This window comes from Apteryx mantelli, chromosome 2, assembly GCF_036417845.1.
Source record: "Apteryx mantelli isolate bAptMan1 chromosome 2, bAptMan1.hap1, whole genome shotgun sequence".
Lineage (NCBI taxonomy): Eukaryota > Metazoa > Chordata > Aves > Apterygiformes > Apterygidae > Apteryx > Apteryx mantelli.
Genome location: NC_089979.1, coordinates 135489798 through 135512292, shown reverse-complemented (window position 1 = coordinate 135512292; position 22495 = coordinate 135489798). Strand labels below are relative to the sequence as shown.

The 22495-nt window shown below is 37.4% G+C and overlaps 1 protein-coding gene across 1 annotated transcript in view; it reads left to right on the top strand.

The window, feature by feature from the left end:
• HDAC9 (histone deacetylase 9) overlaps window positions 1-22495 on the top strand; it is a 507021-nt gene that overhangs the window by 471106 nt on the left and 13420 nt on the right. Inside the window, exons 24-25 of the mRNA XM_067291613.1 lie at window positions 9750-9883; window positions 21236-21320. Coding sequence (XP_067147714.1) covers window positions 9750-9883; window positions 21236-21320 — 219 coding nt within the window. The remainder of the gene's footprint in view (window positions 1-9749; window positions 9884-21235; window positions 21321-22495) is intronic.

The window sequence follows — 22495 nt, the reverse complement described above, 5'->3', positions numbered from 1 at the left end:
GAAAAGCCAATATATTGCTTTTTCCTTGAAAAAGAAATTGCTGATCTTGCTCAAGAAGCAGTATCCTCACAGAGTGATTGACTGATTTTTGCTTGATTTTTGAACTTCCCACTTTTAGGGAGAGTGACTAAGATGGCTGTGGTAATGCAGCTGCAACAACATCTGGAGTCCTCAAGTTACCTTGACACTGCTTAGCTGGGTGTAGGCCTGAGTGTAGCACAGAAATTTCATTGTTTGTCTTGATGTTTCTATTGCTGGATGGAGATTACTGATTATTTTAGGTCTGCCAGCTACCTTTGATACTGCTTTCATGCTATGGTGACAGGAGAGACAGTGGCCATTTAATTATCTACAGATCCTAAAAATCAGGTCATTCCTGAATGACTCTACTCCTTGCTCTGAGAAAATCCAGAAAGTAGTACTGCGTAACTGCTTAGCCGTCTGAAGACATTTTTCACTCGGGCCTTGCGAGGATGCAATTTCATTCTTATTTCATCATTTGAAAAGGTGGAAACCCACTGGGTGAAGAATTCCAGGAAAGTTTCTGGAGCATCTCTTTTCAAGTGGTAGTTAATAGACCACCATTTGGCCACAGAAGCTCATGGAATGGATCAATTGTTCTGAGAAATGAGTATTTCAGAAGACTGGAAGGACAGGGAAGGGATATTCTAAGGAAAGATTTTATTCTTATATGTGTATTCAGGGAGAAAGTTTTCTGGGGAACTAGGAGGCCACTCCTACTCCAATTAACATTGCTCCAGATCAGTCTCTTTTGTACATGGAACCATCTGAATCTGGCCCTAATGTCTACAGAATAAAAAAATTGAAGAATTGTTACTCTTAAGTTTTAAAAATCTTACATAGCTGTGATGAGGATAAGTCCCAAATTTCTTTTTGGGAAACAGCAAGTAAAAATATTTTTGATTGTGTTCACCTGACTGTGACACAGAGTAAAGTCACACCTGCCTTCATCTGAGGCCCATGTAGTTCTGTGCCACCTTTTCTGTGCTCCCAGCAGCTTAAGGATCTCACAAGCTTTGCTGTATAGTAACATGTGTGACAAGGTTCTAACATGACTTCTCCATCTGGGAAAGAGGCTGTGTAGAGCCACCTATGTCATTCAATTGGTAGCCACACTTTCTTTTACTCTGTGGGCTTCTATCCACCTTTTCAAGCATCTGTGTGTCCTTTTAGTAGTATGAAGAGGCACAAAGAGCCTGTTGTATGGGCTGAAATCACGTCCTTTATTCTTACACATTTTTGTAACAGAACAGCATAATAGAAAGTTGCTCAATGTATTTTACTTGGAAATTGCAATTAATCAGAAGACTGTAAGGAGCCAAACCCAAACCTAGTTTCAATACCATTTCCTTTAGTGAGTTTTACACATTAACTTTTCAATAAGTGGTGACAGGCAGTGCATTTCTGGGTGATTATAGTATGTGTCAGGTGGGGTTAGCGGGCACAAGGCCAGGGGGAATGTGAGTAACTATTTGAGATGTACAGTAATCCTTTTAAAATGCACTGCCTTATTCCCTCCTAATATTATAAAGTCATGTTTATTAAACAACATGATCCAAATTCTGAGAGGCACTAGGCCTCTGATATTTATACTGAGTTTATGAGGAGACTTGATACTAAATTTGTTAGGAAATCCAGTATTTACCTCAACTCTATCCACCTACAAGAACCCATCCCTAATATGCCCATTGTGCCTGTGTCCCTTGTCTTAGAATGATGAATGAGCCACATCTGGAGGCCAGGTCTTTAGATAATGGTATATGCTGATTATCACTGGCTAAGGAACTAACCCTTAATTTAATGTGATTTGTTGCTGTGACAGGGTTAGTAAATGACAAAGCGAGAGCCTTAATTCATAGACTCCAAGAAACTGTATATGTTGGAAAGATCATTCAGTCCATGCTGCTTTTCTTGGCAGAATTTTGTAGACCATCTTCAGAAAATGGCAGTCAGTTCTCAGCTTCTGAGTGACGGGCTTTAAATCAGATCCTTTGTGTTAGTCTCTTGGGTCTATTCAAAATTAACTTACTTGGCTTTTCTTCAGTTAAAAAACATAGAGCTAGATCTTCCCATCAGATTGTTTTCAATCATAACTCAGTGCCCACATTTCAGCTATACTGATTTATAAAAGCAGAAACTCCATGTATTTAAAAAATAGGCAGTAGTATTATAATAACCTTTTCCAAACTTAATCAAGGTGTCTGATTTAATTGGATAGTCAATATTAGTATTTGATTTTCATTCCAGTGTGGTTTAGAAACAAATTCCTCATGCTTTGGATTTTTTTTTATCAGATGTCTTGTTTTCTAGCCATCCTTTTGAGTCTGGACTTAGATTTGGAGATATAATCATCTGTAAATTGTATCAGCAGATGCATATATTGTGTATTGGTTTAAATCAGACAACCTGATCAGATTTGGAAGAAGCTATCATGATATCAGTGCTACAAATTGCACTATTAGCTTGACAGATTTAACAGCATGTGGGATGGGTTTTAAGCTGATGTATATCAGGGGAATTAAGGTACCCCTACAAAATCCCTTTTGAGGGATTTTTAATCTCTTTTCAAAACACCCCTCCCCCACCAATCCCACAGAGAACACCCCCTCAAGAAAAAACAACAGCCTGATTTAGAAGAGAGATCTGAATTCGAGTTTCTGATCTGCCAGCAAGTTACTTGCAGTTCTACCTTTTCCCTCTGTTTCTTCTTTCTGATGCTGAACAGCTACATGTTCCCGAAAAAAATCTTGAAAAAACCTGTGAGATGGATAGTCTTGCTCTCTCTCCAGATTTACTTGGTAGAGGATTTGCTCAGTAGGAAGCAAAATGAAAAAAGGGGGAGGAAGGCAGGACAGTGGAGAAGTTATTACTTGAGCTAGGTGTGACATGGGGGAGAGGTGAAGAGAATGTGAGGAAAATGAGAAGAAAGGCATGGAGCAAATAGGTAGCAAGAACAGAGCTAAAAATATCCAGCCCAAACCATTACCAGTTCTGGGAACATCCAAAGGTTCTTGTTTTGTCTCCTGCAGCCGAAATCTGTGGTAGACTTTTTCCTTCTGGTCCATGTGAGAGCAATATAACAGCTCTAAATTCATAATCCTCATTTTGTGCACTGCCATTACCTTTCCCAGATGATGCAAAATCCCTATAAATTGATAATATAAGATACAAAAGAAAACCCTTTTATAGCATGAATGAGCTGGCAGAACAGTTTTGGGGAAGCTTCTTCCTTCACGTGTTTTCTCTGATGTACATCTCGTCAGATGGCCGGTGCTGCCATTATATGGTGGAGGTCTGCAAGTTCCTCTTTCCTGGAGGACTACACAAATGAGATCAGTTATGGAATCCACTTGCCTACATATCTTTAGAGAGTTGAAGATGTCCAGACCACCTTTTGAGTGCTGGCAAGATGGTCTCTCCCTCTCTATCTGCTCCCTCCTCCCAGGATGTATTGGGTGAGAGAGGTTTGCATTGTTTGGTTTTCAGGAAGGCATCCTGTGTATCCTTGAGTACATGTACTTAATAGAGATTTAATAAGTTATGTTCAGTGTAGCAGCTAAAGAGCAGTTAATTATGAAAAACATATTACTGTAGAACTAACAGGCATGCAATAAAAACATCTATTACATAAATTGTTAATCTGTAAAAAATGTGTTTCTGAGACCATTGGTATTTATTTAACGTACAATTACTGTCTAATTTAATCTAAATTAAATGCCTGCTTGAGACATGTAATTTAAACTGTTACCAAGCTTCCTTCTATGGTATTAAAAGCAAGAAATCAGCAGCTAATGCCTGGAGGCTAGATATTTTCCTTTTAAATTCAAGTACCTTAAAGCTAACATTTATAACTTCTGCTGTTTGGAAAACATTTTTCATAAGAATGTATTTGGCATTGAAATCTCCCCTTCCCCCTCACTCAGGGCCAGATCCCGCCAACTAAGTCAAACCTCTGACTTAATCCAAATGAAGTATTGACTGAATAAAAGGTGTTGAATTAAGACCTGAGAATATAACATGTTTTCTTATCATAGAACACAAGCTTTGCAAAATCTTCTGGCTCCAGCCAGTGCTGGAAGGGTAAATTACCATTTAACTCCTGTATGGACATATTTATTTAGGACGTGTAGCCTGATGACTCAGGAAGTTATGTAAAAACTGACCCAGTTAATTTTAGATGCTGTTGTTGGAAGAATATCAATGAAAATTAATCAAATAGTCACGAAGGAACCACAGGGAAGGAGCGCAGAACACTGGTGGGTAGACTTTTGGCAATGATCACTGTAACAGTTTTAATGAGAGGAAAACACATTCTCCAGTAAATTAGAGAGTAATGACATGATTAAATGGTAAATAGTTAAATACATGCTTGGAGGTCCAGGACAGAGACTGTGGAGTTTTTGTGTTTTGGGTGTATTCCTCTCAGACTGCTCTGAATAACCAGAGGAGCTCACCAGAACCCTGCCTGTAATTTAGGGTTGGATTGTAGCTTTTAAGATGCTAAAGCTGGAAGAGCTATTGGGGCCCCATTGCAGCAGGAGCCTCACTGAGGCTTTCTCCAAAGCTTCACCACCCTTTCGGCTGTTGTTCTTCCACCAGCCACCTCCCCTGTGAGAAATGGCTCTGCTAAGCCTGACGTTGCCCAAAGAGCGACTGTACAGGAGACATCTGCTCTCCTTATGTGCAGTGGGGGAGAGGAAAGGGGTCTGTCATCTTCTGAGGCAGGTTTAGCCCCCTTAACTGAGATTTTGCACATTCACTGAAGAGCAAATCAAGCTGCATATATTATGGTATATGCAGACCAGGAGTGCTGCAAGTTTTGTTTGGAGTATTCCCCTCCTATACGGTTCCTTTCCCTGTCTACTGAGGAAAGGGTGAGAGAAAAACATTTAAAAGTAATCTTTATTCTCAAATGTTTCCTTCTCAAAATGAGAGGCTATATGTACATGCTCTGACTCATTAGCTTTATCTCATCTAGCCATAGTACAAAATAAAATTGTGTAATGAATCCATTGGAGGAGAACTGACCTGGTTCAAACATTTTCTTACCTGCTCTCTATTTCAGGTTGTCAGAGTAAGGATACCACAGTAACAAAAATAGAAAATTGGAATGCCTTGGTGCTCTCTTTTTATAGGCTTGAATACTTTTTCTTGTTTTTAAGTAAATCCAGCATCTTTGATTGAATGAAGCAGTCAGAAGACTCTCCTACATCATACTTTGCTGTTTGGCAGAACTAGAAGGAGCACATGTGGGGGTTGTCTACCACAAAAGCAAAAAGATTGGGACTCTTACTATTATACCGGGGCATCAAACAATCCACAAAAAGCTGACATTGGAGTAGATGGTGATTCAAGTGATTAGCACATTGTGTCCTTTAATAGTAGTCTGGCAGCTTGCTCATTAGTGTAATAAAGTATTAGTTTTCTCTCTTTCTGCCTTCTCACAATAAAATATTCTCTAATATAAGGCTGAATGTTGTAGCTACTCTGCAAATAGTATCGGAGGAGGGAAAAGGGTATAAATAAAGAATGTTAAATGTTTTCATTTTAAAAGTTTATATTTTCACTTCAAAAGTCATCAGATAATAGCTTCCATACTGTGTATTTCTCCAATATATAACAATACAAAATAACACAAAAGTTCAAATTGTACACTAGAAAATGAAATTTATAATTTGCAATCCACGACAAAATAGTCTAGTTATGCTACTCTGGGTTTTGATATATTTCTATTTTTGTATTGTTTGTATGCAATATATTACCTAAATGGTTGAGCTGCAGTTTGTAACTCAGATTCGAATGTTACCTTCTGTCACAATCACTTGCATCCAGGAGCACAGATGAAAAGCGGACAGCAATTTTTAGAAATCTGGCTCTTGGAAAATTGTTTCAGGTTGATAAATAGTAAGTCAGAAAGAAGATACACAGCGGTATTTCTCAAATGCTGCAGTAAATTTGCTGCATCAGTTTTTTTGTTAGTACTTAAAAAGTAGCAATATTTTTTAAATGGTCTTTTGCTTTTTGTGCTTTTTGTTCTTCTGTGTGCAATGTACACAATTGTAGGTTTTCGAAAAGAGCTTACTGCATTTTCCACTTTTCGTATTTGAATAAGGTCTTATAATCATTTCAGTTATAATCTGGTCTTCTTTTTTGCTTAGAGGCACAGCTGTGCACCCACTGTTTTTTGTCAGCAAAATGTAAAGCAATTAGCAAGTAGGATTTTCAAAACTACTTGGTAGCATTTTAGTGCTGTTCCTTGTGTAAATTGAACATTTATCATTGTCTTCACTAGGATCATAGCAAGCCAATATTAAGTGCTTTTGCAGATTCCACCCTGGATGTCTAAATACTGGATCTGTGAAGGAAACAGGTACTTTTAACATTTAAATTACTAAAATTATGTCTAAAAATAATTGCTGGCACAAAACCATGCTCACAGTTTTCTGGCACACAACATGAGCCTAATTTTAAAAAATCGTACTGCTTCTCTGAAGTACAAATTCACTGAGACAGCACATTTACAATAACATTTGATAAATACCCCAGAATGTCTTGTCTTTTTTTCACCTAAATAGTTGGATTTTTAAATGCTATTTCATTTTTTTAATGGCATGTGACTTTTGTATCCGTCCTCTTGGACACAAAGAGTTATGGATACTATTTGGGCTATTTCAAGACCTGAGTAATAAGTGTTTCTTATTGAGTCAGGGACTCAGATTCTAAATGGACTGAAGGCATTTGTGCCAGTAAAATACAGCCTCAAAAAAAGGGAATGCCAATTTAAGGCTGGACTGAAAATCAAGCACTGATGTTTTAGCATGAGTTTTCTTTTATACTTGAACTTTTTCTGTTTTTATAAAATGTCATTAACCTATAAATCTTATGCACCACAGAAAAAGCATACAGTTTCAGAATATAGTAAATCCAAACTGAAATGATCTTTTAAAGCCAGCATCACATCTGGCACCTTTGCTGTCTGTCACAGCAGAAGGGCCAAGAACTGCTGCTGAAATCTGAAGATTCATGTAAGTTGGAAGACTGAGGATTCAAAATGCTTGTCCAACTCCTTTCGCACATTAGAGTTGGTTGGAGGCATCAGATCTCCTTATATCAGGGGAGATGACTGATTCTTTTCATGGTGCTTGTTACTATTTTCTTCTTGTTTTTCTTAATTATTTGGCATGAACTACAGCCCATCTTAAAACCATTACTTGAATGGGATTCCTTTCTTCCCATTTTGTTACTTCTGCACTCCAGGGGATTTCCTCGAGGAGACTAATATCTTTCTTAGGTTGCTGCAGTGACACGGGATCCAAGTTTCTATGTTAAGAATTTCCATAACTCATTCAGTCATAGGCAACATTGGTTCTGTTGGCTAAAGTAGTTTCCTCCCCTTCTAGCAAGTCGCCTTTACTTTCTCTGTGTAATTACGCTGAAGAAAAGACCCCATCATGTTGGTTTGCTTTGGCAACACTTTATCTTGTTACCAGGATCTCTGTTGGAAAAGATGCTTTCTGTATGGCTCATTGCGCGGTTCCTTACTCAGCCAGGAATGATTATTATAACATTGATACTAGGAACACCATTAGGAAAGCAAGCAGACAATCTAACATTATAATGATGTCTATCAGATATATTGTGTACGGTTATCTAAAAGAAGAAAAAGGCATTGAGAGAGTCTTTAAATTTATTGCCACACATGCCCCCAAAATTAAGGTGTGGCTACAAGAGCATTTGTGGCCAAATAATATTTTCAAAATGTGTAGGGGAAATACTGTAGAACTTTCCTCTCTTAACAGAAGCTGTTTAATGTGAGGGATAATGGTGTCTTAAAAGTGCTGCTGGGCTTCTCACAGACCTGAAGGGTGAGTTGCAGAGTTTGTGGATGTGGGAAGTCTGTGCCTATTCATTCTTCTTCATTTCCTTTAAAAACTGTATGTACGAGTCACTTTATGCTGCTGGCACTCTCTTCTTGTGGATCTGAAGATCACTTGTAGCATGCAGACAGAAATAAATTCTGTAGGTAAAAGAAAGTAGAAATTGGCTAAAGATCAAAGGTTATCCTCATTCCACTCCTTCCTTCATTTTTATTATCCTGTCTAAATTTGCTCTTTTGTAGAGAGGTTCATGAGGAAAGGTTGCGCTTAAATGAGAGATTTAAGATTTTATTTGTTTTTCAACCCTATATGTAATTTGAACCGCAGTGTAGTTTGCTAGAATCAAAACTGCAGTTCTTAGATGGTACAGAAGATTGTGGAATGGCATAAGGAAGTAATATTTTACCACAAGTGTTCTGTGATCATCTATAGATTAAATGGCAAGCAGGGTTGTTTTTTTTTGTTGTTTTTTTTTTTTTTTTACAGAACAGTTTAAAAAAAAAGTTATCATTAAGGTCTCTGTTCTTAAAACAGTTATGTATGTGCTTGACAGAGTTCTATCAGCTAAATGGAACTAACTGTGTATTTGCTTGTTTGGAGGGTCAGGGCTTACGTTTGTGACTGGGAAAATTTCTCTAGAAAATATGCTTGTAATTTTTAAAATTTTTAATTTCTGGCAACCTTCTTCACTGGAACATGATAAAAAAAAAAAACCCTGATTTTCCTATCTTTATAGCACCTGAGCTTTAGAAGGTGTCTTCTAAGTGCTTTTTTAAGTCTATGAAATGCACCGGAATGAGTAATGATGACCAACAGCAGAGCAACTAGAACAGAACAAACAGAAAAATTAAGAACAAGATGTGATGGGTATTTAACTTCAATAGCTTCAAAACTTCACTTATTATTGCTCACTTAAAGGAGATTAATCAAAAACAACAGCTGTCCTAGGAAACTACCACAAAATTTAAAATATCCCTTCTCTCCAAATGAACTTTTTTTTCATACAATTTGTCTTGTCATTAAAAAAGAAATAAACTAATTTTACTTCATGACAGATGTAATCTTTATGGTAGTATTTATGTAGTTATATATCACCACAGAAAGTGAAGTACCGACATTTTTGGCTGTGATGCTGAATATCTTAGAACACTGTAGGTCAGGATCAAGGGATGCTGGTAGAGTTTTCCGGGAAATTCTGGACAGTTTCAGCCTTTATTGAAACCTTGAATCAGAATTGCTGATCCGGTTATTAGTGCTGCCTCCAAAAACACTTCAGAATGGAGCTGAGATGTAACATTTCCACTGTTTTTCACTCTATGATTGTATATCAGAATCAAACACCAAATACAGAGGAGGAAGCAATCTCTGCACAAAAACTTCATAATCTAAAATGAAAAGAATATATATTTTTAAATTCTAATTTATTTTAATAGTAAGTATTATTTGTCATATTGATGATATGATAACTGAGACTTACTTCAGGTTCATGTCAGGTATCTCTAAATAATATGGGTGTTTGCTACATTGATGTGCAAGTAGCAAGAGAATCCAGGCTGACAGTAGTTAATGACAGTAAGAAGAGAGAGACAAACTCATATTTCAACTAATCTCCAGCTCTTAGGGATTAGCATGAGGGACATTATCTCACATGTGCCTCATACAAAATTCCATATATCTAACTCCAAAGCACCTGGTGTGGGCCACAGTTAGAAACAGGATACTGGACTAAATATATCCCATGCTTCCTGTGCAATATCCCTGAGTTTTCTACATTCTCATGTGGCAGATGTCAAACATGCCTATAATGTCTGTTCTGCTTTAATTATTTGCACTACTGTATTTGAATACTAGGTTTTGGTCACCTAACCAAGCAATTGCTGAAGCTAGCGGATGGCCGTGTTGTGTTGGCACTGGAGGGAGGACATGACCTTACTGCCATCTGTGATGCATCTGAAGCCTGTATAAACGCCCTTTTAGGAAATGAGGTAAAATGTAAATCATAGAAGGTGGAGAGAATAGTCCAAGTTTGCTGAAACTCTTATCTTTGATTTTCTTTTAAAAAACAATAGCAGTAGACTTTTTTTGTTGGGTATAGAAACCATGCCATTTGTACATGTCTTAGAAATGAGCAGACCTCAAATGAGCTGAAACCCCCTTTTGGTTTGATAAATACATCTAAATAAGATGATTATATGAATCATTTAGTGTCTGCCTAAATTATTCCCAGTTCTGAGTAAGATTTATACCTTAAAATTGCTTTTGGTGATGTTGTGCTGAATACCAGACTTGAAATCAGTGGTTGTCGTTGGTGTGTATATCATCTATCATCAGGATCAGACTTTCAGCCAACTAGCATGGAGAAATGAGCTTTTGCAAGGCACCTGTTAGTGTTAGAGACTGAATATTGAAAGAAACATTTTCTGCAGTATTTTGACACTTTCTTCAACTGCCATCTGGAAGAACACATTTCAGAGGCTCTTGAAATTGAAGAACAATAATAAAAATGTGTCCAAGACATCAAAAAAAAATTTTTTTTGAGATAAAAATGAAGATTCAGGTTGGTCTGTATGTAATTTAAATTGGGTGTCCAGGAGTTATCAAACACTGAATGCACTATTAAAAAGCTTTTGAGAATGGATCATCACACCAGGTAAACATGAGTATCTGCTATTTATGTACAAAAACAGAAGGCAAACATTCATGCTAGTGAAAAATGGTTCTGTTGTCCACTGGAATATCTTTTCTCCTGTAAGTGTCATAAGAATAATAATAATAAACCTGCTGAAGATGCAGACAAAATCAGTTATGTAAGGACAAATGTTTTTAACCGTAAACTGTGAATTTGTTGCAGGTTCTCTTGCCATAGTCTGTGCAATCTTGCTATAAAGTGTGGTATTACATTACCTTCCTCTCCCCCAGGGGAAATGGCAATAGCTAAATACTCTCTCCAATCAAATGTATTAATTAGTGCCAAATTGCAAGCTAGTGTTCTAGTTCCCTTCAAGTTCAAGACTTCATGCCTGTGAGACTGATGTGACGTACTGTATCTTGCAATGGAAATTGCCTATAACCTATCAAGTTTTTTCTAAATGCCCTTGTTAATCTGTTTTCCATCTTTATGACCCAGCATGAAAAAGACTTTTTGTGCTTATTTTTTTCATTATACATACAATGAATAGAATAACAGCTTTCTCTATATATTTTTTTCTTAGGGAACTCTTAAGGTTCTCAAATCTTAAGAGTTCTCAAGAGTTCTTAAGGTTCTCAAACTTAGCTGGAAATAATCAAGGAAATAGAGATTTAATAGAAACATCCTTTCCTCAAACTTGCTCTCAATAGTGGACATGGATAGATGTCACTATCTGTCAGAAACGTTTTCCCCCTTTAGCTGCTGAGTTTTAAGCTCACTCCTCTAGTGAATCTTAGTTTCAGTGATTCTTCAACTGCCACAGAAATTTCTAGGAAGGACTAGAGTGGAGCCTTTAATGTTAGAAATGAACAGGCACCTTTCCTTCCCTACTTTAAAATTTTCCCGTAACTTTAAGCCACAAAATTTTTATATTCTTTAAATATCATTAAAAAAGGGAGGGAAAGCCCATACATACGCTATTCTTTTTCTGATTAAGGAAATCTTGATGTTGGACTGCATGTCAGCCTAGGTGCACATTTACAACAGGCTATATAATATGGTTATGCAGGTTATGCTCACTCTTAAGAACTAGCTGCGATGTTCACAAGCTACAGGGAATCTGGTTTAGGGAATGGAGCAATTGAGTCTCTTAAAGAGCGGCTATTGGCGTTAAGAAACTTAGATGGCAAGTAAGCAATGCCAGATAGCTCCTCCTATTTTCTTTTTGGAAGCAGGTAAGGTAACCTAAAAATTAACAAAAGTCTAATGTGGAAAGAAAGGCAAAGAAAATGATACTGAAGTGAAGACTGCTAGACTTGTTCAGAAGATCTTTCATACTCTACAGAAAAACAGAAATGTTCACAAAAAAAATAAGTTTATTGGGTTTCATTTTCTATCACCTTTGACAAGTCCCATAAAGGAGTGTATGCTGGCATGCACTTTTGAAATGGCTGCTCAACTCAGTGTTGGACCTTTTATTTAGGTGCTGACATATGAATTAAGAAACCCAGCTTGAGGCATTTGAAAATCTTAGTGAATGCACCTTATTGCTCCCTTAATCGGCTTCTGTTCCTGGGTGCTATCATTCACATCCTCTGTCATGATCTTCCTTGTCAGGATGCAGTAGTTTCTTGAGGCACTGATAGCCCTTCTAAACCCATTCTCACCAGGTAAATAATGCTAATGATACAATGTGTCTTCCTCTGTGTAGGTGCCAGGCTCCCTTTATCTAGTTATGGCCATTTGGTGGTGGTACCCATTTATGAAAAAGGCCTTGTTTTGATTTAACACTATAACACCTGACTACCACTTTTCCTGTAACTAACTGGCTATCTATTATCTCAGAAAAAATACCTACTGTGAAAAACAAAACAAGATACATATACTGGAATTAAGACTTTCTTCCATTTCCTAATAGAGGAACTAGAGCCTAGGAAATTGTATTAGTTTTGAATCTAATTGTTTGCAAAATATAGCAAAGCATATTCCAGGAGATACTTAATAACTGAGAATGAAGACAAAAGTAAGCACACAACCATTTATAATTCACTTGAAAAAGGACACAATCATTAATAACTTGAAATTTCTCATGCAGGAAGCATTATTCTCAAGGGCTCTTACTCACAGCTTCATCTTTAGGGACATGCATTAAGTGTGCTGGTGCAGAGGAATTTCAAAGAGAAAATATGCGCTGTGGCTGCTAAGAAGAGAAAAAGACTCCAGAGAGGATGCCATGTCCGTTGACATCCATGGATTTATGGCAATCTACACCACATGGCCAATAGTACATACATTGCTTGATTTCAACATAATATTCATGAACTTGCACAGCAAACTCCAAGCGTATTCCAGCCAAGAATAGAAAAAAATGGGTTCCTTCAAACCACCAGTTATTGTAATTTGAGGATGCATTCTTCCTTGAATGCAATTCTTTGCAGGTGATTAATAGGATAATTATAACTTATTACCTGCCCTTCAATTTTACAATTAATGGTATGTAGTGCAACCTTAGTTTCAAAACATTGGCAAGATGAACTTGAGCTTCTAAACACTATACATGTAATTGAACTCAAATTAGAGAGGTTGGGAAAGGCCTTTGTAAGGTACTCTGCAATTTGTCAGATGTATTTATTCATGTGCTGAAGATTAGAAGTCATAAACATTTTGCAGGGCTTTTTGAAAACTTTTTTTTTTTTATTGTTGTTCTTGGCCAAGCCCCATCAATACAGCAGTTCACTGCTTCATATGTCTTATTATCAGAATAACATAGAACAAAAAGTGTAATTGTAAAACTAGCAGCAACCTCCAACTTCCATGGAGAGCTGTTCTGATATGTAGGAGTAACATCAGATTTACAAATGAGAAATGCTTGCTTTACTTAATTTGTCTCTGAATACTAAGATGAAGAACAAGTTGACACCCAAAATTTGCTTTTGATTACATGTACCCTGTAGAAAAGTGATCTGTTTATCAAGATAACTTTTTACTCTTCTCTTAATAAATGCAAGTGGACCCACTAGGAAAAGAATACACTATCAAATTTATCTTAAATAATTTGAGCATGGCACAGGAAATTCCTGCATGCAGTTGTTGATTTTGAAGACTAACCAAAAAAAAAAACATTAAAAAGGTCTCTTTTTCTTGGAAGAGCTCAGAATTTACATGAGCTATCAGACCAATCAATGTGTGATGAATACTTTTGAACCTCTCTACAGAAGTACTTTTGAACAGTAATCTGGAAATTCTACATAAATACAAATGGGATTATAATAATTGCTGTTTTTCTCTGAGGTACTTATGTTGGTAATTGACCCAGTACTATTCTCTAAACAGTGGTGTCTAGTGCCTTTTTAGATACCCAAGGATATCCAGGATATCTGCACAGGACTGGTAGATATAACAAAGAACTCGGAGAGCCCACGCTTCTTGAGTGGCACCTGGAGGTCAGGCAGGACATTCTAAATTATCTGAAATGACTCCATGTGGTTGTGTTTAGGCCACTGAATCCTTCCATAAATAATGAAGGGGAAAAAAAAAGTTCATTATAGACATAAAAATAAGGATAAATTTTGTATCAATAAAATTATTAATTAGAAAGTTTACATTAAAAATATATTTTAACAAATTAGAGATCCCAGTTTTTGTCATCCATACTTCTATGCAAAAGCAGAAAATCTCCATGTTGCTTTGAGAAAAAACTCTTTGACCATTTGTAGAGCTAATTAGGAGCACCCTAGGTTATCTCCTTGGAAGGAAATCTTCCCAAGAGGTGAGAAGAGATTAAGCAGCTGGATTCCCTTAAAATCCAAAATGAAAACATGGAAATCCTTCATGCAGGTAAAAAGGAAGGATGGGCATAAGTTGCTTTAAAATATCCCTGTGCATTTTCTTGGCATGATCTTGGAATCTGTCAATTGAATGAGCACCTGTCAAAACAAAGGAAATGCTTTTTTCAGATAATTAAAAGAGACTTTACTTCTAAACTTTGGCATTTTTGAGATAATGATGTAATTCTGCACTCAAAACTCAGTTCTCTCAATCATTATTACAATCTTTAAATGATTTTATTTTTTCCTATCATGGATCATCTGTATAATTTGAAATACATATTTTTAAAATTTACATGTATATATATTACTTCATTTAAAAAATCATTAAATGTTAACATGTTATTAAATGCTATCCCAAGGAGTAAATTTCTCTTCCATGCTTCCAGTGTATGAAAATTGGGTTGAATATTCCATCAAATTCTTTGTCATGGAGAATAGAAATTCCATGCTATTGTGTCCATCCTAGTAGCCTTCAGTGCCATAAAGACTTCCATTATCCCATTCAGTGCCATGTTGTAGTGAAGTAGGTCCTGGCTTCTTTCCTCCACTTTCTTTTTGAAGAGGCACTATCTGGATTTAAAAAGTCCTCAGGGTCAAGCTTTCCTTGAGTTCAGTACCCTAAATCTTGTAGCTTACTTCCAACATAACTGCATTGATTTGGGTGTTCTTGTGCATCCAGAGAGAATGAGGAAGGATTCCTTCAAGGACAAAACCCCTTGGGTTGAAAACTGGGATTTAGTACTTCCTTCATTCCACCCCTTTTGGAGCAGCCAGGCAGGATATTTCCATGGGACACAGAAGTCTGTCTAACATCATGGTCCCTCTGATCTGTCTACAGGTTTGGTAGTGTCTCTTAGCTATACATGGTACAGCAGTTTTGCTGTGGTCTATAACAAGTGATAATTAATTTCAGATGGGGTCATGCTCTCCACTGCACAGAGGAAAAAACAAAGTTCTGTCCACAGCGTGTTCTGCCTAGCAGGACCCCTGCAACGAAGGATGCATGTCTGCTCTCATTGACTGTGGCGCCCAAGGCTGAATTTGGCCCTAAGTGCAAAAAGATTTTTAAATGACTAAATTTAACATCTTCTACTATACACTCTTCTGGCTTGAATTTCAGTCTGAAGCAGAATTTGACAAAACATTGTGATTGGTTGACTCCCAAGCATTCTTAAAAACTTATACAGGGCAGTTTTCTTGCAGAGTGTGAAGTATGCGCTTCTTTCTTGCAATCTGTCAAGTGGGAATTTAGGAGGGGATGGCAATTTAAGAGGAAAGGATGTACTCTGCAGCTTTCCTTCGGATGACGAAAAGTTGGCATTTTCCCCTTTGTGGAATTCAGTGTGAATCTGGGGCTGCTTGCCAGCTAGGCAGTAAGTCTGCCTAGAGGGCCTGGACTGTGTTAAAAAGGGGATGATTTGCCAGAACAGGTAAGCATTTCTCTTTCCAAAATGGAAACATTCATATAAGTGAATATGGCCTGACATCAATTTTAAATTGCATGTTAAGCTTGGTCACAATCTCACATCCTCATTCTTAATCTGATTCCTACAATTTAGTAAATAATTAATGCTGAATCAAAGTCACCTGTCAAGTGCTGCTTGCACAAACATGGAAAATGGGCCCAGAAATAGAAAATTAGATAGGGGGAAAAATGGAGCAATGCAAAATATGTACCAGAGGTCAGCATGGTTCCATCAAAGTCCCCGAAATGGGCAATGCTAGTCAGGAAGCAGTATGGCCAAGGAAACAGAGAATATTCGGATTCCAAAGCTACATATTTCCAAGGCAAGGCACCCACTGGTTTTCAGGGAGTGGTAGGTGCTAATGATCTTTGCACCTTGAAAGTATTGCCTAGTGAAAACTAAGTCATTTATATACCATATTATAACAGTGGATCACAAAAAAAACTTCATGAAGTGTTTAAATATAATTGAAAAATGCAGAAACTTTGAGAAGTTTGCTAATATAACAAAACAGAAGACCTCTGGGATCTTTGAGCTTAGTCCTCCATAATCATAGGCAATGCTCAGAACAAAAAAAGACAGATCTTTGTGTTGATATACATCTGGCTCAGTATATCTCAGTAAAAGGACTTTCTAACATTTCTCTCTGAAGCCTAGGCATCCTTGAGGAACATGGCCTGCCCTCTCCTTCATCTGTTTCTGTCAGAATTCTCTATGCTCCTTACTTTATGCTTGCAATTGCCTCACTTGTCAGTTCTCTCTAACTGTACCCTTCAGCAGTCTTCACTGAAGCTAATCTCTGTGCTTTAAAATACAACAGGGCTAAGGACAATGCAGATATTGCCAGAGCTGATTTTCCAGCTTGGTACCGACTGCTACAGCTTCAGATCCTCTCTGCACTGCCTTGGATCATTTCAGTTGACCTTCTGGACATTTGAAAATTCCATCCTTAATTTCTACTTCAAACATTTGTTGGTATGGCTCTGGTAGCATTTGGCTGTCCAAGTGATTGGTGCCCTTTTACCTTGTTTTTCCTATTTTAAAAATGATTAGTGCACATAATAGCAGATGAAAGTAGAAATTTTGGGCACAAAAGTCCAATTCAACAGTATAAAAACTTTGAAAATGTGACCTTCTGTATCTGGTCCAAACTATCTCTCCAGGGCTTTGGTTATTTCTGCACTGAGTTGAGCTGTTCTTTTCTGAAAGGTTTCTTTCCTGACAATATGTTTCCAGTGTTCTTTTCAGCTTCCATTCTGTTAGCCTCCAGGTTTAATAGACTTCATGATCTGACTGCCAATAAGTGTAGGAGAGAAGGTGATAGTGCCATATATGGCAGGTGTAGAGTAATTTCTTTTGTTCACTGTCGGGTCTAACGGCTCATATTTTCCAGGGACACCCCTATGGCTATATAGTTGTATCCAAACAGTGGATAACTGTCAACAGAAATCATTCTCTCTGATACAGACAGTCTTATTCCAAAATGTATTGAAATTGCTGCAGTAAGCCATTGGCTTTGTTTTTACAGTGTATTTGTAACAGTACTGCACCTGGGTTGAACAGGGTATACAATGCAATGAACTTACCTCTGGAGCCTGATAAGTTTTCCCCGACAAGGAACAGGGTCCATGGTCCTGCCTGGCTACCACCAGGGATGAGGCAGCAGAACATCTCTGGAGCAGAAGCTGAGTTTGGAAAGTTATGTGGAAGTGTTGTGAAAAAGGAGTTTAGGAAATAATCGAAAGTGATTATTATACACACATCATCTACAGATCTGTTAGTAGAGCTGTCCAACTTTGAAACAGTATTTTTTAGGCATTTGACCCTTTTTATTCTTTACTTCAATGATTCATTAAATATCCTGATTTCTGAAAACACTTCTGCCATTTCTAAATATTCAGCTGATACACTGAGATATTCAGATTTAGCCTCTGTGTTAAACAATTCATTTCTGCACTGCTGAATAAAGATGTGTCACTGATACATTAGGAAAAATGAAGGCAACTTTTGGCTCCTGTAATTCATCTCTGAAGAAGAGGCAACGAAAGATCCTCCTTTTAACAGGAAATCTGCTCTAGCTATTTCTACATCACTTGATCCCAGCTTGTTATTTAGTACAAGAGGTTTGCAGAGGACTGGCAAAGTACTGAAAGAGAAAAGCAAGATACAGCTCTCAAATCTTTGAGTCTGGCAATTCCATACCTTGTACAATTATTCCTCCTGTTAAAGTCTGGAGCTACTTCAGGGGAGTGAATTGGTCCTCGAAGCCTTAAGAATTAGGAAACTGTCAAAACAGAACCGTAAGCTACTATTTACTTCCTCTTCTGTGTTCCTGCACCAAGTATGACCCAACAGAGCTTCAGGATTTTGTCCTCTTCCTGACCAATTTACATATTACTTTAAATAGAAAACAATGAAAGATAAAAGCAAGTGTTATTTATCTGCACAACCCAAGGTATGAATTACTAAGCAAATAATCTATGTTCTAAAATCTGTGAAGCTTGACCTGTTGGTGGGCATTTTTGCAAATATAGTTTTCCCCCAGATATCTGCAAGTAACCAAACAGAGTAACCTATGAAGATTGTGAAGTTAAGCTGATTTAAAAATTCTAAATGTATCTGTAGATCTGATTTTTATTGTAATTACTCTCTCAGTTCTAATCCCTGATACATATTATATAGCAACAATCTTCCTTTGCAATCTGGCCTCCTCAGTAACTGAGTAAAGTTGGGACCAAATCAGGTCCTACCAGCACTTCTCTGGCACACTTGTTCAGTGCACAGAATGGAGTGATTTATACTGTTTGAAAACAAAATATAGTGCTATTGTCTGTAGCCACAAGAAAATCTTCCAGCTGCAATCCCATACAGGATTCTAAAGCAATAATCACATGGGCTGCATTAGGCAGAGCATCCCCAGCAGGTTGAGGGAGGTGATCCTTCCATTCTACTCAGCCCTGGTGAGGCCGCGCCTGGAGTGCTGTGTCCAATACTGGGCACCCCAATACAAGAGAGATATGGAGCTACTGGAGTGAGTCCAGTGAGGGGCTACTGAGATTTTTAAGGGACTGGAGCATCTCTCATATGAGGAAAGGCTGAGAGAGCTGGAATTGTTCAGCCTGGCTAAAAGAAGACCGAGGGGAGATCTTATCAGTGTGTATAAAGGGAGATCTTATCAGTGTGTATAAATAGCTGAAGGGAGAATGTAAAGAGGATGGTGCCCAACTTTTTTCAGCAGTGTCCAGTGACAGGACGAGAGGCAACGGGCACAAACTAAACACAGGAATTTCCATCTGAACATAAAGAAAAACTTTTTTTATTGTGAGGGTGACTGAGCACTGGAACAGGTTGCCCAGAGAGGTTGTGGAGATATTCAGAAGTCGTCTGTATAGGGTCCTGGGCAACATGCTGTAGGTCACCCTGGTTGAGCAGGGAGGTTGGACTAGATGATCTCCAGAAGTCCCTTCCAACCTCAACCATTCTGTGATTCTGTGATGGCAACTGAAGTCTTCACAGGAGAAGCTTCCCAGGTGGGCTTCACTTGACCCAGTCTAGAGTAGGCCGATGCATGCTTAAGTAAGGAATTTTGTCTGCAGTATAGATGTCTTCTATCAAAGATGGTCCAACTGGCTTTGAAAAAGAAAGATTGATTTTGATATTACTCTCCATGTCCGCCCTGACACAGCTGCTACTTCTGGCTCTGGAGAAAGCATGCCTCCATGCCCAGCTTTAGCATTCTATGTGGAGAAGGGGAAAAGCTGGCTGGTCTCTAAGCTAGTTAGAGGAGAATTACACTATTACAGTACAAGAAGCTATTTAGCTATTAGGGTGAATGCTGCCCAAAGAAATGTTTTATCTTTTTTCTAGGAGAAAAAGTTTCCAGACTGGATAGAATTGTTTTGTGGCTCACATTCAACCCCCACACCCCCAGCTGCATCATACCATCCTGTATAATACACTCTGTCTCAGGAGGTCAAGATTAGGCCTAATCCAATGATTAATACTGAACAGATTGAGTAATTTACCTTACTTTTTCCTCCCTGTCCCTGAATATCTATAATCTTTCTGAAGTACCATTTAATATGTTCTGGTGTTTTCAATAAATATATTTGAATGATTTCCTTTTTCATAAATATTCAAAGAGCTGTTTGCCTAATTATTTCTGAACTTGTATTGAATTTAGGTACAAATGTTTCTGGGGAGCATACATAGGAAACTACAGGTCTACTACCTTTTTCTATGAATTCTATATGTCAATTTGAAAATCATTTGTCTTGAGAATCAGTGACTTTTTTTTTGCCTCTAGTATGTGTGGAAGGTGGACAAAAAAGCACAAGTGGATGAATTTCAAAATACAGATTATTTTGCTTGGCCGTAATCCTCATGAATTGATAGGATACAGTCATGTCTGATGTTCAGTACAACGATATGTTTATATTTCATGCACCCCAGTATCCAAAATAGGACCAGTTCACGTCCAATGATCAGAACAAAAATACTAATATGTCCCCATTTACTGAAGTATCACTGCAAAATAGAAAAAAATACTGTTATTCCCAGATTATAGATGGGGATTTGAAACAAAGAGGGAGATATTTATATGGCAAATTAGGTGTTAAAAAATGTGCATACGTGTCAAGTGTCCAGGAATCAGACTTCTTAAGATATTTAGGTACCTAATCTTCCTTCATGAAGAGTGGGAAAGGGAGGCTCATATTAACCACAGGGCAGAAATAACTCTGTGCAGTAACTCCACACTCAGTCTTCCTTCTGTCACTTTGTTGTGATGCAGCCCTACCCAAAGAATATAGAAGTACATTGGTCTAATAAAAATGCAGTTGACTCTAAAAAAATCTTACATAGAGAATTCTTACTGCTGATCAGCATAAGCAGTTTTTTATCTACTGCTTTATTTGAAATTAATGCAAAGCTACTACAAGCAGCTGTGTTTTATGGTTTTCCTCTGTAAATCTTAAAATGTGTAAGATGGTTAGAAGTAATAAAACTGTGGGAAAAAAAGATAATAGAGTGCGCACTTTGGTTCCAATGTGGCTTCAGCAAGGTTTTATTTGGAGTGCCCAGCTGCGTATATAGACGCAGTGGAATTTGGTTTGTGAGGAACCTACAAAAATTACACAAATAACTAGCATTTTTTTAATGAATAGTACACAGACATGCACCTGCTTCAGAGACTCCATAGATTAGTCTTGCAGCCAATAGAAAAGCCCCTTGGAATTCAATTACATGGCTGAAAAACAGAAAACAAAATCATGGCTATACTTTTAGAACTGATACCAGCAAAATGTTAACCAGTTCTTGGGCTAGGCTTTTCCTGAGGATTAGATTGTTTCAGATTGCTTTATTTCCCTGTGGCTTATGGAAAATTTATATTATTCTATTCTATTCTTGCAGCTGGAGCCTCTCCCAGAAGATATTGTGCACCAAATCCCCAATATGAATGCAATAGCTTCTTTAAAAAAGACCACTGAAATTCAAAGTATGTTTCTGAATTTGTGTTCTTTTTTTTTTTTTTTTTGTTTTGTTTTAATATCATTAATGTTGTAGACATTAAACTATTGTTTCAGGGAAAAGTATGGGCAAGTGTGTTATGTGTAAACCCACATGCTATGTCAAGTATGTGTGTGTTTTTGCTTTTGTTTTTTTGGCATCTCTTCTTTTCTGCTAAATATTTATCACTGAAAAACTAAGTCTTTGAAATTATTTAGAGCTTTCTGTTTCCTGAATATTCCCTAAACTTTCCATTCCAGAGCAGCTTGAGTGAAATAGATGTTTATCAGTGAGGGACAGAAACAGGTAAATTAGAGATCTAACAAATAGTTTCTTTAGATTCTGCTTGTGTAGTCCTTTACAAGTTACTCCAAGTTGTATAGGAGTTTGAGATAAAATCAAAAAGCTTACAATGAACATTGATCCATGGAACAATGCTAACATATATGTTGAGATTTTATTCTATTTCTGGTGCAAAGACTACTTGACTGCTTCACTTGTGTACCCTGGCCCCAACCCTTTCTAATCAAATGCTTTAGGGCATTTGCCCTGACCTCAGTAAAAAATTTTCTCTTTACCTTAATCCAGCTGAGGAGACTTTCCTTAATTTTTCTAATCTTCTGCTCTCTGCCATTTTACCTAGGTGGTGGGAGCTTCCTGACTCCTACTGTTTGTTTGCTTCTTAACAATAGCAAATGGATAACAAATGTTTTACTTCACATCAGATGCATCACAAATAATAGGGATTCATCTTTATAAAATACATGAAGGTTTTAAAAGGAACATCATACATTATCATTGGTTTGTTCTCAATCTGATTTCAGTTGTAAAGAGACAACAAAAATTCATTGTAGGTTTATAACTCATCCTTCATATCAGATACTCACTCAGATAGAGACAAGCTATAAGTAAATCAGCTGAATATGATAAATTCTACTATGTCATTTCTGCTGAGTGGTGTGTCATAGGGTACCTCATGAGGTGGTTTCTTCCTTAAAATATCCTGTTAATGATCTGTTAATGATATGGAAGGAATCAGCAAGTTAGGGAAATTCACATACTATGCAACTATGCAAGGCAGAACTGATTCACAAATGATAATAAGGACAGAAAACTAATACACGGGGCACCAAAGAGATAAAAGACGTGAGGAGAGAATATACA